Genomic DNA, 16,751 nt, shown 5'->3' with positions numbered 1-16,751 from the left:
GAGTCTTCATAGTGCTTTCCCAGCTAGAAAGCCTAAACACCACTGACTCCTCTTTAGGCAGGCAGCGAACAAACAACAGCTCTCAGCTGAGTCCCAGCTGGCCCCACAGCTCCCTTCCTCCCAGGAAGAAAAAAGGCCAGGATGCCTCTTCCCCACCAGCCCCTCTGATCACAGCCCCTCAAAGCTGAAGGCAAGAGCACATTCCAGCACAGCCTCACCCCCCCCAGTCAGTCCCTCATCTTCCTGCAGCCCAGGCTCGCTGCCACACCCAGACTTTGCTTCCTACCACAGAGCTGGCTGCTCCAGGGCAGCCCAGGGAGCACAGGCACAGGAACTGAACCACAGCCCAGGTGCTCTGCAAGGCAGCAGCTGAGATGTCACCTGACACACAAGGCTGCCTTCACCAACACTTCTTAGGAGACCACTGGTGGCTGTGAGTAACAGCTGGCTCCAGCAAGTGGCCATGGAGAAAATCTGATGAGCTTTTCCAACCCTGCAGTTTGTGATGTGAACACACATCACAAATGTGTGTAATGTGTTGCAATGTTGTATAATGTAGTTATTATTATGTGAACTAATCCAGGGCCCCACTGCTGGTCAAAGGACTCCTCACTCACAGGTTCAGGATGGATGTAATCCATGCCTCACAGAGAAGCACAGGAGAGAAAACAACATCTTCCTGTACCCCTTAAATACTGAGAAACTTTGGGAGAGGGCAGCAAACCGTGCCTGCAGAGACCATGAATAAAGAGGTTCCCAATGAGATAGAAATAGCAGAGGAAGATTGGAACAGTGCAGGCATCTGTAAGAGAGAGGGTGTAAACAGCCAGACTGGGTCACAGAAAAACAGCAGTGCAGCAGCAGGTGAAGCAAAAATAGCAGGAAAGGACAGATAAATAAAAAATTTAAAAAAAAAATTAATTAAAAATTCCTAAAATATAATTAGGAGCAAACAGATTGACAAGGAAACAAGAGAGCCACTGAGTGGAAAAATGAGAAGAGACATGCAGAAGCAACGAGGGTAGGCCAGGGATTTAATCCAGTCCCAGAGGGGAAGGCACAGGCAGCAAAGAAGAGAGCTGAGTTGTTCTGCTGCAGCATGAGGAAGGAAGAAGAAGATGGCTCTGTAAGGAAATTACAACCATGTGCACTTAGGCACAGCAGCAGTGGCCCAGCAGTCTCACATCCACTCTGCAGGACAGGTGACTTGTCCAGGCTGTCCCTTCAGCAGGGCATGGCCATGGACGATTCTTCTTCCCCTTTCCCTACCCCACTTTTCACCATCTCCCAATTCTGCTGGCTTGGTTTTGCCTACATCTCTTTCAGCTAGATGAGACTATATGAGTGTGGCACGTAAAAAGTAACTCCTGCATAGGGGATGGGGCTGGACCCTGCATGAAGACGGAAGCATTTCCTGCCCCTCCTACTGCTCCATCTCCAGTGCCACCAAAGCATCTCCTTGGGAGCCAGGTGTAGGGAGCAGCTGCTTCTCACTTTTCTCTCCCAGTCTTCTGCCCATGATGTTCTCTTCTCCCCCTCTCTCCATGACCCAGACACCACAGAAGAGGCAGTTACATCCACAGGAATCCTTCTATAGCTCTAACAACATCGAATCTGCCCACACAAAAAAGGTGTGATCCCCCATGTCTTTTTCTCTCTTCACGCCTCACTCTGCCCTATCTTTTCCAGCCAAAAAAGTTCCCACAACAGGTGGGAAGGGGAGAAGCTGACTTATGGAAAAAAAACCAAATCTCTATGCACAAGGTGGTTCCCAAGCTCTGTCAAAAGTACCCAACACTCAAACAGCAAGCCCAGGATGCACACAACCTAGCCCAGAACATAGCCATGCCTGCCAGCAAAATTCAGAGCAAGGGAGCCAGGAGATGAGCCTGGAAAGCCTCAAAGTGAGTAAAACACCAATAGGCAGCTGAGCAATGACTGAAAGAGAGACACTAAAGGAGGGGATAGGAGCTTGGGAAGGAGTTTCCATGCCCTGCACAGAGCTGGACTCTGCCAAGGGAAAGGCTCAGCTGCAGAGCCCAGCGTCCCCTGTGAGAAGAACACTGTGTCTACACACTGATGTGGGATGGCTGCTTGCTACTGAGATGTTTCAGCTCAGGGCTGAGGATCTCCTTTCCCCACCTGCAGTGAAGTCAGTCCTGCTTCCTTTTTCAGATAGAAAGCCAAGACCCCCCTATGCTAATGCCAATTGTTACCTATCACAGAACACAGTGAAGAAAGAGTTCAGAAAAGGTAGTCTGGTTGTACTTTTTATTTTTCTTTACTATTTATCTAACATTTCTATACCCACCCAGGGTAAGTTTGGTGCTTCCAAGCTGCTGTCTGCAACCACCAATGTTGGGAACTTACCTTTCCAGTGGGAATCATGTCTCTCACCTAAGACATAGCAAAACCCAGGTGGCCAGAGGCCTCGGGAGATCTCTGGTCTGACCTCCTGCTCAAAGCTGAGTCTGCTTCATGCTCAGTCCTGGTTACTTGGGATTTTACCCACGCTGGTCTCCTAAACAGCCTCAACCTCTCTTCTCTCCACTTCATGCCCACTATCTCTCAGTTCTCCTGTCACCGGGAAGTGCCCGGCTCCACCTCCCCACCACCCCTAACAGCGGCCGTGAGCGTGTCCCCAGCTACCTCTGGTGCCATCTCTGTCCTCTCTCAGCCCTGGGCCGGCTCTGGCTCCCCTCCCCGGGGCTGGGGCACACACCCCACACTGCAGATTTAGCGTTTAAAAATCATACGGGGCTGGGCGCCGCTAGAGGCTGGCAATGCCCTGCCCCTCCCCGGCAAAGGAGGCAGGGGGAGCTCCGCTCACGGTGCCCTCACAGCGCTCACCGGGCAGCCCCCGAGGCACCGCGCCCCCCTCGCGGGCGGGACAACCGTCTGAGCTGCTGGGCCGTGAGACCCCCAGGCCGTGAGGAACGGTCCCGCCGTGCCGTGAGAGACCCCGAGCCGTGCCCGCGGCCCCGCCGTGCCCGCCCGTTCTGCCCCGCCACCTCCCGCAGTCGCCATCTCCGCGGCGGGGCCGCCCCCTGCCGGCCGCCCGCAGTACGGCCCCGCCGCAGCCCCGGCCCTACGGGGCCTTCGCGGAGCGGGACCCCCGCTCGGCCCAGCCCGGCCCACCCGGCTCCTCGCGCCCCGCTGTACTTACTGCCTTGTGAGGCTCCTTCCCCTGAGGCAGCTTCGGTGTCTGCAAAGAGAAAAAGCAGCGCTTAGATCCGCCGGCCGCGATGACCGGCCCCCACCGCTGCCCCGCTCGCTCTCTCGCTCTCCTCCCCGCCGCTCTGCCCGGCCCCTCACGGGACGGAGCGGGCCCTGAGGGCCTCAGCGGGAGTGCGAGGGGCGACATGGCAAACAAGAGCTGGTGGTTAAAGCGTAGCTGCCCACGGTCATATATAACCCCTTGGGTCGGGCTGTAAGGGCCATTAAAGCCCATCTCGTTCCACCCCTGCCATGGGCAGGGATACCTCCCACTGTCCCAGGCTCCCAGCCCCAATGTCCAGCCTGGCCAGGGATCCAGGGGCAGCCCCAGCTGCTCTGGGCACCCTGTGCCAGGGCCTGCCCACCCTGCCAGGGAACAATTCCTAATTCTCAATCTCCCATCCAGCCCTGCCCTCTGGCAGTGGGAGCCATTCCCTGTGTCCTGTCCCTCCATCCCTTGTCCCCAGTCCCTCTCCAGCTCTCCTGGAGCCCCTTCAGGCCCTGGCAGGGGCTCTGAGCTCTCCCTGGAGCCTTCTCCTCTCCAGGTGAGCACCCCCAGCTCTCCCAGCCTGGCTCCAGAGCAAAGGGCTCCAACCCTGGAGCAGCACCATGGCCTCCTCTGGACACAATTTTTTAAGCAAGTGCTGTGAACCCAGGAAAGCGAGCAGTGAACAGTGCACCCGGCTCAGCTCCTGTGAGACTTGGCACAGCCTGCTCCACCAGGGTGCCTGCCCTCCACAGGCAGTGATGGCAAAGCCTCCACTAGAGATGGGCCACAAGAATTCCCCCAGGGTGATTCTGTCCTGGTATTACTGAAGGCAGATGGGAAAAGAAGGGAGAGAAAGCTCCCTCCACTGTCGTGTGTGGGACTGCAAGAAGCACACAGCAGAGATCATGTTCAAGCCTAAATGAATGCAACAGGCAAAGCTGCAAGCTGGAAAACAAACCTCAAAGTTACAAGTCAAGTATCATAAACAATTAGGATTTCCAAGCCAGTTTGAAGTGTTTCATATTCATCCTAAATTACATATCCTATATGTCACATTATCTAATAACATAACTGCGTTGCAAAACATTCCATGATTGTTGGAATGATGCTTGCACTGCGCTGGGAACCACAGCTGCAGAATGGCACAGCATTTTTGAACTTAAAATTTTCAGCCTTAAGTAATGAGCACTGTTTGCGTTTAATTTCCTTATTTCTTAAAAATAATAAAAACAATTATTCTGGGTTTGTGAATTTGAACATTTCTACTTGATTAACATGCCTGATTAGATCATTCTTCTAGGCAATGGTATTCATTTGGCACAACTTCATAAACTCAGGGGCCAGATCGGAAACCCTCAGTGATGCTGTAGAACATCGACAGCAGAGCCCAGGATTTTACCGCAGCTGCTACTTTTTTGAATTCCCACCATCATTCAAGGAAAAGCAGATACGGCACAATAGATTTATGCAAAATACTGTCCTGGTGTTCACAAGCAACAGCATGAACAAATCATAAAAAATATGCACTATTTAAATAGCTTTAAAAAGTACTTTAGTCAAATTTAACAAGAATCCGGCAACATACAAAATTTGAGGAACAGCCATTTCTGAACTGTGTCAAGAAATGTTGTAACTCTTAGTCATAGATAGACTAAAATATTCATGAATTAAAAAATGATCAGCTAAAAATCCCCTTACAGCCCACTCTATATCACCTTTGAGGTCAGACCAAGTAATTCTAGTTGTGAAACAAAAGACAAATTTCTGAGAAAGTTGCAAAAGTCAGTAAGAATAGGGAGGTGGGTAGGGAAGCTGGAAAATGGGCCAGTTAACTCCTCTGTCCTAAGAAGCTTTCTGCATCTGAGTATCTGCTGCAGATTGGGAAATGTGCATGGGAAAATGGGTCTTGGGATGCAGGGCAGAGGGCAAAGGACCTCCCCAAAATAATCTGGTATTTTCAGTAACAAATAAACAAATTAATCCCAACTTTCTACGGCTCAGGAACACTATCTCTCCTCAGGGATGGTTATTCCTCTACTAGTTTTCTACTCCTCACCTCAAAATCCTTTCAGTGAAAAAACCACTTTAACTCAGACTCCAAAAAATGTGCACTTTGGAAAAGAGCATTTTTCCATATTCACCATTTCAATGAGTCATCTTCCTTTTCATATTTTTTTAATTGAGCAGAACCCATTCTTGGAAAACATTAATCTGAAACTTGAAAAGCTTTGAGAAGTTTTTAACTGGTGAAACTCAAAACTTGGCCTGAAGAATCCAGCCCTGCTCAGAGCATCCAGGATTTGTTCTGGTGAGGACAGCTCAGCCCTTGGCTAGCACAGCCCTGTGGGGAGGACATGAAGAGCTGAGGGGCTTGGAGGGAGGCAATGCAACAACTTATAATGTAAATAAATAATAATGAAAAACAACTTGAGCAAAATCATCAGTCAGTCCAGAAAAGCTTATCTGGAAACAGAGAACTTCCACCAATTCTTGGGCTAGAGGCGATATATCCTGCGAGGGTTAAACTCGAGCCTTGCTATTTTCTTGCTTTGCTTTTGGAAGAATTCTCCTTTGGGTACAAATCTCCCTTACTTGGCCTCAGCCCAGAGGTTTATAAATTTGCTGTTTGAAAGTCTAATAAAGCAATTTCAGCCTTTTTTTTTTTTTTGAGTTATCTAAAAGTGAAATAATTTTCCTGACTCAAAACATGCAGATGCTTTGCTGCTCATGTTGCTTAAACACGACCCAACAGTACAAAGCAGAACTTTCTAGCTGACTAACTCCTGAAGGCAATCCAAACCTTTTAACGACCTGAAAAACCCCACACAGCTAAAATAAAAGCACCATAAGCAAAACATTTTTAAGCCCTGGGTTGCGTGTAGGCGAAGCAGTAACGCTGGGGACAGAGCCTTCCATTGGCACCAGGAATGCGCAGCCCCTCCACTCCAGCTGAACTCCAGCAGGAGAAGGAGCCGGGATCCTGCAGGGCTGCAGAGCAACTCACAAAGGAGTCTTTCAGCTCCACAACATAACTTTTTTGTTGGTTTCTTCTTTATTTTATTTGTGAGTTTTGGGAAGGCAAAGGGGAAGGAACACAACCTTTTCCTTTGTTCCTCGATAAAACATAGCAGGGAAATTTCTTACCTACATTTCTGGTTCTTTGCAGAACACTTACACAGGGATTTCCGTGCCTGGATCTCGGCTTTCGGGGGAAAGCAGAATGGGAACTTGTTCCTGCGAGGCAGCATGTCCAGAACCAGAGCTGCCTCAGCCCTTCTGCAAGCTGCCAGAGCAGTCGCTGCCTGAAATTCTCCAGCCAATGCTCAGCACCACAGGGAAGGCTCAATAAACAAAGAAAATGGCCTGTTTTATAATATAAACTCCCCTGCTTCTGAAGGCAGACAAGAAAAGAAATCAGCCTCAAGAACACGGGTCACCTCCAATGCAGCTTGTCTGCCACGGAGAGCTGGAGTGGAGGCAGGTGCAGCTATAAAAAAAAAAATCCAGAAAATTTCTCAAAAAAATGCTCATTGCAAAGAAAAATGTGATGTTGCCAGGGCGAAACTCTTCATATGGAGCTGAACAGCTCAAAGAATGAGAACACAGGAAGTTCTGCACAGGGCAAAACAAGCAGTGGATAAGGATGGATTGACTGCACGAGCAGAGAGGGTGACAGACCTTCCCCCTGCTGTAAGGCTCAGGTGGGCCCTGGACACATAAACCAGATCAGAAATAACCCAGGCCAGAGCAAGGACAACTAGAGCCCCCCACACCTTGCATTTTGTGTCACTGAGTGGTGACAGACAGGCTGATGACACAAATGTTTTGTTCTGCCACAAAGGTCCAAAGCAGATCAACACCAGTTTCTCTGCTCTCTCCTGGCCTGAGCCTTTTCTGTCTCCGGCACTGTCACCTGCAGCACTATCCCAGGGCCTGTTAGTGACACAGGAACCAAACAGACAAGCAGAGAGCAGAGACCTGGATGGGGTGTATCCTTCAGCAAATCACAAACAGCAGCTATTGTTGCTGGAATGGCCAAAAAACCCAAAGAGTAGAAAGGGGTCTCAGTTTGTTCTAGCTCCTCTGATGCTGAGCTGGGGAGTCTCCTAGGATCAGTCCAGCTTTGGGAAAGGCAGATGTTACGTGACTGAGGGGTGGCCAGACCTTGGGAAAACCATGGCTGGCACCATCCTGCCAAGAGGGCATCCAGGTTCTGCCATTGCAGTCCGGTTCCTCCCTTGCCCAGCCAGAAAGAAACAACTGAAAGATTCAGGATTGGAGTTTCTGGCAGCTGAGGACTGCACGGACTGGGCCAAGGGAGCTCACATTGCAGTGCTTCGAGGAAAGCAGCCCTGGGAGAGCTGGCTGCCAGTGCCCTGGCACTGGATCTGAGACACGGACTGGAGATCACTGGAGAACAGGAACGTGCAAGGTCACACCCTCAGTGCAGCCATCCCACCACGTTATCCCACTTGTCCCCTGGGGCAGCACCAGCCCCTTCTCCTCTGTAAAGCCTTGGGCAATAAAAGCATCTTCCACAAAAATCCTCTTCACTTCTGCAGTCTTCTGCGTCCCAGCACCATTCCTGGTCCAGTCCATGCACAACTCACACTGGATAATACCACACAGGGCTTTCCAACAAAAAATCCTTCCTTCTTTTTTCCTACCCATCCTTAACCTTTCACTGCAGGTTATTCCTCTGCAGCCAGGCACACTCTGCCCAGTGCCTCAGCTCCCTGGGAAAATCCCACTTCCAGAGCTGCATCATGCTTGCAGTTTCATTTCTTGCTGAAGAATGTAGATGAATAAATAACTCATTTGTATTTTTATTGTCTTAGAGCAATTTGAATGCACTTTAAATGTAACTACTACATGAATCCACTTACAGTAACATAAACCAAGACTTTCTAAGTATCACAGATATAAATTCTGCTTCTCCATCACTGATGTGAGAATTAGTGATAAATTTCCACATTCAGAATTCTGAAAATTTTCATCTTCTGCAACTACGCATGACACAGACCTTGGAAGCAAAAGGTAAAGTCATGTCTCCATTGAGTTTATGTCAAAACTATGGATATCAAATGTACAGGTCTATGTTCATGCACCCATAGAATTTAATATATTGCTTAATTTTATTATCTAAATACAAATGAATACAAATTAATTAGATCACACATGAGGAGGTGACATCATACTAACAGAGCTCCTAAAATTCCAGCTGAATTAAAGATCCCATGGTGCTTGGGGAAGAAAAGTAAAATAAAAGCAATCCTTGCCCCACATTTAAATACTACAATTATTATTGCAAAATTGTTGCAATGCTGTGGTGTAATGGTGAAGCATATCCCTGTTATTTTAGGATTTTTTTCCTTAAGCCACAGAGTGAAGGTACTTGAAGCTACATTTAAAGGACTTTAAGGAATTTTGTTGGTATTTAGAAGAGAAATACCAGCATAGAAAAACAATTCTGTGTATCCAGAAGTACAGAATCAGCTCTGTGATATTAAGCAGCACATTAGGAATATGCAACGATGCAATTAAGGATGTGTTATGAGACTGACAAACTCTGAGCAGTTAAGGATGAACACTTCTCAGCTGTGCATGTGCTGACTTTTGAGAGTTAGAGCATTTAATACTTAATATTAGCCTTCATTATTCCTGGCTTTTTAACCACTGGTTACACCTGAGGAGCTAAAGCAGATGCTCCTGCCAGCCTGGCACAGTGACTCCAGTGCTCACCTCAGGGACAGGAGACAAACCCAGAGAAAGGCTCAGGAGGAGCTGGTTTGCAGTCCCTGCTGCTAATTTGGTATTTCAGAGCTCCAAATCCTGCAAACTACACTTTGATTGAATAAACCACCTCAAACCTTCACATTTCTGCAATTAAGCAACACTGGATTTTTCAGCCTTACAGAAAACCCAGATCAAGCCCCTCCTGACCAAGCACGAGACCTTTCACACACACAGTGCATTTGGGAAGTGACCTCAGCTGACAGCAGGGGCACAGGGGCAGCTCAAGGAGCATTTTGATTTGAACTTAAAAATACAGCAGTCACAATGTCCATATCTGATTTATATCCTCCCAGGCTGACTTCTCAGGGGTGGATGGAACTCCCAGCTGGGCAGGAGTGCAGCACCTTAGGGAGATGCCACTACACTGCTGGCACTGGGACCTGCCAGCAGAACTCTGTGATCTGAGCTCCCCCTGCACACAGGGATGCCCTTGACAGCCCTGGGCAGTAAATACTGCCCTGAACACAGGAGCTGCTCCTGACCTGAGGAGAAATATTGCTGGAGTCAAGAGCCACAAAGCTGAGATAGCCCTAACGTTTATCACTGTGCCCCTCTCAGTGGGACAGCCCAGAGAAGAATTACTGGTGACCAGGGAAGCAGCAGAGCAACCTTCAAGACCTTCCAGAAAATAGAATATCAGAGGGGAGCTATCAGAATATTCTGGAGGGGACCCTCCAGGATCATCCAGGTGTCCAGCTCCTGTCCCTGCCCAGTCACCTCAGCAACCCCAGCCTGGGCATCCCTGGCAGCGCTGTCCAAAGGCTCCTGGAGCTCTGGCAGCCTCGGGGCCATGCCCATTCCCTGGGGAGCCTGGGCAGTGCCAGCACCCTCTGGGGGAAGAACCCTTCCCTGAGCTCCAGCCTGAGCTGCCCTGAATCTGCGTTATCCCAGGATTCCCAAGATTGCAGCAGGACTGAGATACCTCTGTGTGCTCGCACATGGGTCTGGAAACAGTTGTAATACTTGTACTTCTTCCCACATATTCCACACTCGTAAGACCCTGAAAAACAAGAGAGAGAATCACACATCACCATGAGAGATCAGGGAAAACAGCCTCCCTGCACACTGGTCCATAAACTGTGAGCAAAAGGGTGCACTTGACAGCAAAGTAATTTTTGGACGGTTCATGGAGATAAATGCAGGAAATCACTGTCCCAGACACTATTCTGTCTGTCAGCCTTATTTAAGATTCCTTGGCATATTACCCTGAACTTACATTTTCAGTGTATCTTTTTAACTTTGCTAACGTGAAAGGGCCACTCTCAAAATAGCCTGACTTATAATTTTATAATGACTAATGTTTCCTATGGACAGAAATAACCTTGAATTACTTTTCAGTAAGTTTCTAGTAGCTGGGAAAAAATCCTTTTCAACTGAAAAAGAAGGCAATATGTTATCTTGAGGCCTGGAGTTTTCAAAATTTCTCAAGAAATGCACAATGTACAAATTTCCCAAGAAACCCACAGAGATTTGGTAAATACCCATCCAGAGGAAACCAAATAGATACAAATAGAACTTTTGTCCTTTTTAAGGAAAAGCACATGACCACAGTAGTCCCTCTTCTCAATTTGTATCTCTAATTTCAGAAAACACACATCTGCAAACAGTCATTTGAAATGAAACCAGAGGAAAAGAGCTGGGAGAACCATTTGTAATGATGAAGTTATGCCATGAATTTAGACTCTTTTGTTATTGAACAGGCAGACAGAAATTTCCTTTGATTTGTTACTTGAGTTGATCTCTTTTTTTTCCTACTTGACTTTGTTGCACAGGCTATAAATTTGCTTTCCAGGCTCTTATTTGCAGAATGCACTGCATTTCTCAACTGTCCACCAGAGCTGTGGAACTGGTATCCCCTCGGTGCTCATTGGAGAGGGTGAGAGCATCACTTGACTGAAGAGGAGGTGGGAGAAAAAAGGGCTGAATTAATTTGGTATGGATGCACAATTTCATTTCCATGTACACTTCCTCACACAACCTTGAAACAATCTTTTCCTTACCATGACAAACAGCAAAACTCAGGGAGGAGCCACAAAGAAGAACAAAACCATTGACACACATCCAGATAAACATTCCCAAAGAGCATTTCATGTCAATACTCACCTGGAGCTACTCAAAGTGAGCTCTAGTCAGGAACAAACCCAGGGTGCTGTCTGAGCACACTATGCCCACAGTCCTTTTTTCCCTTCCCACGTCCCATTCTTACAGCTTGGGAAGAAATCACCCCCCCTTAGAGTGTCAGAGCCCTGAACTCCCTGCCCATCACTGATAGCACAACCTGGGGCTGTGTCCTGAGCTGGGGAGGCTCCTTTGTCACTGATGCTGAAAGAGGCCATTCACCACAGTCCGATACACCAGAGTACCCAGCTGAAAAAATACTCCCATATTCTGACAGCACAGGCACTGGGCTGTATCTGATCTGTGCCAGAGCATTTTTATTATCATAGCTCACTGTATTTTATATAGATACTCAGCTGTGGGACAGTCACCACCTGTGATCACTCCATACAGGCTGCCTAGTGAAACCTGGGCTATCACCAGGTCAGCAGCGTTTGCCAGCCCGCATTCCCATGCTCAAGGACTGATTATTTTTACCACCAACCTCCACAATTCTTTTCTGAAAACTCTTGGAACTGGAGCCCCAAAGCAGCAGATGAGAGCTCACCATGCCCTGGGCCCTTCAAACAGGAGTCCTGAGCACAGCTGAGGTTCAGCTGAACCAACAGCAGGATGTGACTGATGACACCCACATCCCAACAGTGCTGGCTGCACACGGAGCACGGGGAAGAGTTGGAATGGCTCCAGAGGAGGCCACTGAGCTAATCACAGGGCTGGAGCCCTCAGAGCCCCTGCCAGGGCCTGAAGGGGCTCCAAGAGAGCTGGAGAGGGACTGGGGACAAGGGATGGAGGGACAGGACACATGGAATGGCTCCCACTGCCAGAGGGCAGGGCTGGATGGGATAGTGGGAATTAGGAATTGTTCCCTGGGAGGGTGGGCAGGCCCTGGCACAGGGTGCCCAGAGCAGCTGGGGCTGCCCCAGGATCCCTGGCAGTGCCCAAGGCCAGGCTGCACATTGGGGCTGGGAGCAGTGGGAGGTGTCCCTGCCATGGCAGGTCCCTTCCAGCCCAAAGCATTCTGCGATTCTGTGAGTTGGTGCAAACAGGTCAAACACAGTGAGGGGCTCTAGACTGAATTTTCTCCCCCATTTTTATTGTATTTCCTACTTCCTCTGGAGACAGTTTGTGGCATATAAATGCACTGTGCAGTTCTCCAAGAAGGTCAGCTGTTCAGGTAACTGTGCAGTGCCTTCCTTCTGCACTGTGAACCCAAGCAGGGGCTGCAGCCCTCGTGCAGGGGCTGTGCTGGACACCAGAGGCAGGAGCTGAGGCAGGACCTGAGGAGCTGAGGGACCACGTGTCCCAGGCCAGGGCCTTTGTGCAGGTGCCCTGGAGCTGCCAGGTCTCAAATGGAACTGAGGGAAGGTCGGAGTCAACTTTAAAGGGGACACCTGCATTCACCCTCTGCCCATAGGTGGTAGAGCAGTGGCCCAAGAGCACAGGGAGCTGGGGAGAGTGTGAGGGAGGTGTGTTACAGACCTGAGGCAGAGACACAGCTCAGCAGCCACAGCTGTGTGTTTGGCTCTCCACAGGCCCTCACGTTAGAGAAAGGAGGGGTGACTAGCCACAAAAAATGTGTTGTTAGAGGGGAGGAAAGGTGAAGAGGAGGAAGAAGGACATCACTGTGTGTTAAGGCCTTGCAGAGAACACACCCACGTGGCCTTGGACACCAGCAGCAAGGTCCTTGTCACTCAGGGTATGTCATGCAGGTCCCAGCTGGTGGCAGCAGGAGGGGAGGAGGGGAAGGTTTGGGGTTAGTTGATGCACTCATTTGGGCTGGGCTTTTCCTGAGCCTTGCAGCTGGAATCTGGGCAATGCACCCATTGCTTCCAGAGCTTCCTTTGCTCCCTGAGCCCTGGTTAGACTTTCACACCCTTCCATCACATACCGGACGTGTATCTCAATGCATGGTCAAAAATCCAGGTCCCTGAATATCGATTTCGTGTATATCCAACGGAAGAGTCACGTTCCACTGCTTTTCCATCTAAATTGTGCAAAAAGAAATCAGAAAAAAGCCCTTAAAGTGGATGCATTTCCAAGGAATAATGATGGCTGAAGCCTATTAAAAATTTCCAAGACCCATCTGTCCCTGTGGCTTCCTGACAAGATGTCAGAGGTCTCACAGAATTTCTTAAGGCTTCTGCAGTACTATTTTATCTCACCAGGGAGAATCCAAAGTGCTCTTGAATTTCATATGCTGAGCAGCTCAGCAAGTGAAATATCAGCACCATGGCATGAACCCAATGTGTGCATGGGAGGTGGACAGAGAGGCTCAGAGCAGAAGGATTCTCTCTTCACTCTGTCTCGGAAACATTTCTGATTTAATGCAGTACTGGAAAAGTCCTCTCCAAAATGTTCCTTGTAAAGCACCAGATTGGGAGAGCAGATTGAGAGCTTAAGGAGTCTTGTATCAAACTTCTCCTGATCAGCTCACAGATAACTCAGTCTTCCACAACACAAATACTGATCTGATGCTATTCCCAACAGGAGGAAATGATCCACAGCTGATAAACAGACTCCCCCGCTTTCTCCCCAATTACAACACAAGTGCCCTTTGCTTTTCCTCTCCAGACAGCTCCAAGGGACCTCTGTGCCTGTCTGCCCTGACTTCCCTGCCCTGAGAAGTATCCATGAGCTGTGGCTCTTCAAGTGCCCCTGGCCTGAGGTCAGCATGTGACTCTTGCCAGAAGAAAGAAGAAAAGAACAGGAAACGTGGCACCCCTGAGCTGTGCAGGGCAGGAACCCCCACCCCAGGGCTGGGACACCCGGGGTACCATGGGGGTGCAGGGGGGTACAGGGGGGAGCAGGGGATCCACAGCAGCTGCAGCTGACAGGACCCAGCTGAGAGCCAACCTCTCCACTGGCTTCCTCTGCTTGGGATGCCAGAGAGGGATCCCACAGGATTGAAAGACTTCTGTGGAAAAGCAGCTGAAAGGAAAATGGTCCAAACCCACTAAACTGTGGCCACTGGCCCCAGCCATCCCAGTACAGCCCCTTCCAGCCCCCACAGGGTCTGGGATGCTCCACACGGATGGAGGCAGAGTTTGAAGTGCTGGGAGAGACAGGAGCTGGTCCAAACAGGAGGCAAAAACCAAAAGGCCTGGTTTGATGTAAACACTGCAAGGGAATAGCAGCAACTGAGCTGGGGAATCCCTTTTATAAATTGCTCCAAGTAGCAACTAAAATATAAATAGAGCAGATGTGTGACTCAGTAAAGAGACGTAAATCTTGTAATGTGCATTCCAGTCACGTCCCAAGGCTAAACCCTGCAGGAAAACTGTCACTTGGAGCCAGGTGTGCCCTTCAGCACCATGGTCCTAGCTCAGACACATCTCCCGTTTAACCAACTGTCCCCAGCACCCCCTGGAAGGAGACAGGCTGGGGGTTGGCAATTCCACACAGGAGAGGGGTTCATTCACTCCTGAGTCACCACTTCATCAGGATTTGCTATTAAAATAACCATTTTCAACACCTCTAGTCTCAGCTGCCCTGATGGAGGTGAATAAAATCCTACCAAAGCCTTGCCTGTCTGCATGGAGGAGGGGATTCAGATACAGGCTCCCAGATCCCAGGGCAAGGAAAGTTTCTGGAAGTGCTGGGGAGGAGCAGCAGAGTCACAACACCTTTGCTCTGGAGGCAGGAGACACCAGGAGCATCAGCAGGTCACACTTCTGGGCTGCTTCAGTGCAGCAGCTGGAATGGCCAGTGAAGAGCTGGAATGGCCAGTGGAGCAGTGGCACATGGGGCACATTCCTGTGTGAGGTACCCTGGTGTGTGCAGAGATGGGCACAGTGCCTGTGTGTGATCTCCATGGGGGGACAGAGGGGACCAGGGGCCAGAGCTCAGGAGACACAAGGAGCTGGGCACCATAGGCTGTGCACACCCAGCACAGCACCTGATGGCCAGACAGGAGTTATTCAGAGCCACCTCCCCAAAAATGAGGGTCATGTGAATGGCAGACAGGGGCACTTCCAGGGCTCTGTTCACAAAGGAATTGGCACCAACCCCATCACCTCTGGACCAAACTGCCTTTAAAGAATCCCAGGCTTTACAATGACAAATTCAATGTGTGTTCCACTAGAAAAGGCCCTTCCAGACAGAAGCTCTCCAGTTTATATGGCTTTCAACCACCACTTGTGACTGGTCAGTGAATCTGTCCTTGTCCCCACAGTGTCTATACATTGTGAGTGTCCCCTTCACACCAGTCTGTCCCCAACACTCTCCACAGGAACAACATAGAATCACAGAACCACAGAAGAGCCTGAACTGAAGGGACCCACAGGGATCATCCAGCCCCTGTCCCTGCCCAGATCCCCACCAACCCCACCCTGGGCATCCCTGGCAGCACTGTCCAAAGGCCCCTGGAGCTCTGGCAGCCTCGGGGCCGTGCCCATTCCCTGGGGAGCCTGGGCAGTGCCAGCACCCTCTGGGGGAAGAACCTTGCCCTGTGCTGCAGCCTGAGCTGCCCTGGCCCAGCCCCAGCCATTCCCTGGCTCCTGTCCCTGTCACAGGGAGCAGAGATGGGAGCTGTCCCTTGCAAGGAGCTGCAACCCTTGATGAGCTCTCCCCTCAGTCTGCTCTGCTGCAGCTGAACAATCCCAGTGCCCTCAGCAGCTACTCACTGGCTTCCCCTCCAGCCCACCCAAGTCAGCCAAGAGCAAAAGCCCCTCCACAGTGCACAGCAATGCAGCCAAGCTCAGCTGGAAACCAGCATTGCCAGGGGACACCGACTGCAGAGCAGCTGCTGCTGCCCAGCCAGGAGCTGTGGGGAGAAGAGGGTCCTGTGGGACAAACAGCAAAGCTGCAGATGCTTTCACCAAGGGCTGGTGGCTGTGGCTGGAGGAGAAGCTCCCATTGCTGCCCATCACTCATAGCTCCACCTCTCCCTGCCAGGGCAGCAGGGATGCTTTTCAGCTTTGTCCATGTAAGGATCAAGAGCTGCAGAGGCACAAAAACTCTGAAAATACACAGGGTGTTTCTTCCAAATTGTAACATCTTTATGCCAGAAATAGTTTTGGACTTAGGCTTTCCCTAGACGTGCACAGATAGCACTGTGCTGTTCTGAGGGGCTGGCCTGTGGTGTAAAGGAGGACAGGAAGAACAACAATGCTTCTGAGACAATCACCAGCTAAGGATATCTCCTGCAGTATGGATAATGATCAACAAAACCCAGGAGAAAATCCAACATCAATTCCTCTTTTCTCTCCCCTTGGAGGACAAATCAACTCCAAGTGCAATGCTGGGCAGCTCAAATCAGCCTTCTCCTGAGTCCCTTAAAAGAAACCTGGTCCAACTGCTCTTCCTTCTTTTTATTAGCAAGTGTCTTTGGATCTCAGAGACACTGCAGGGACCTGCTCCAGGCTGGAGACAACAGAGACAGTGCAAGAGCAGTGCCTTGCCAGGTTCCCACAGGAAGCCCCTTCCCTGGACTAGGAGGAGAGGACAGTTTGATGTTCACAGAAAAAAGAAAAAGTTGCTTCTCATTACAGCAGGAGGTGGGGTGGGGACAGGAAGCACTGTTTTGAACAGGGCACACCACAGCCAGCCCAGTGTCAAAAGTATTCCCACAACTGAGAAGTGATCAGGAAAACAAACAAACAGCAACCTGTAAAACCTGCTCTTGAGCTCAGAC

General features: G+C 49.9%; 1 protein-coding gene across 16 annotated transcripts in view; it reads right to left on the bottom strand.

The window, feature by feature from the left end:
• Nucleotides 1–16,751, bottom strand: part of ZNF618 (zinc finger protein 618) — a 148,649-nt gene that overhangs the window by 53,055 nt on the left and 78,843 nt on the right. For 12 of the 16 annotated variants that reach the window (XM_050980773.1, XM_050980783.1, XM_050980784.1 and 9 more), the window contains 3 exons: nt 13,008–13,103; nt 9,924–10,001; nt 3,167–3,205 (listed from right to left, as the gene is read on the bottom strand). In XM_050980773.1, coding sequence (XP_050836730.1) covers nt 3,167–3,205; nt 9,924–10,001; nt 13,008–13,103 — 213 coding nt within the window. The remainder of the gene's footprint in view (nt 1–3,166; nt 3,206–9,923; nt 10,002–13,007; nt 13,104–16,751) is intronic. The other 4 variants (XM_050980778.1, XM_050980786.1, XM_050980782.1 and 1 more) reach the window with 1 other exon arrangement.

This window comes from Serinus canaria, chromosome 17, assembly GCF_022539315.1.
Source record: "Serinus canaria isolate serCan28SL12 chromosome 17, serCan2020, whole genome shotgun sequence".
Lineage (NCBI taxonomy): Eukaryota > Metazoa > Chordata > Aves > Passeriformes > Fringillidae > Serinus > Serinus canaria.
Note: the sequence above shows the minus strand (reverse complement) of the source record. Positions and strands in the feature narration are given on the sequence as shown.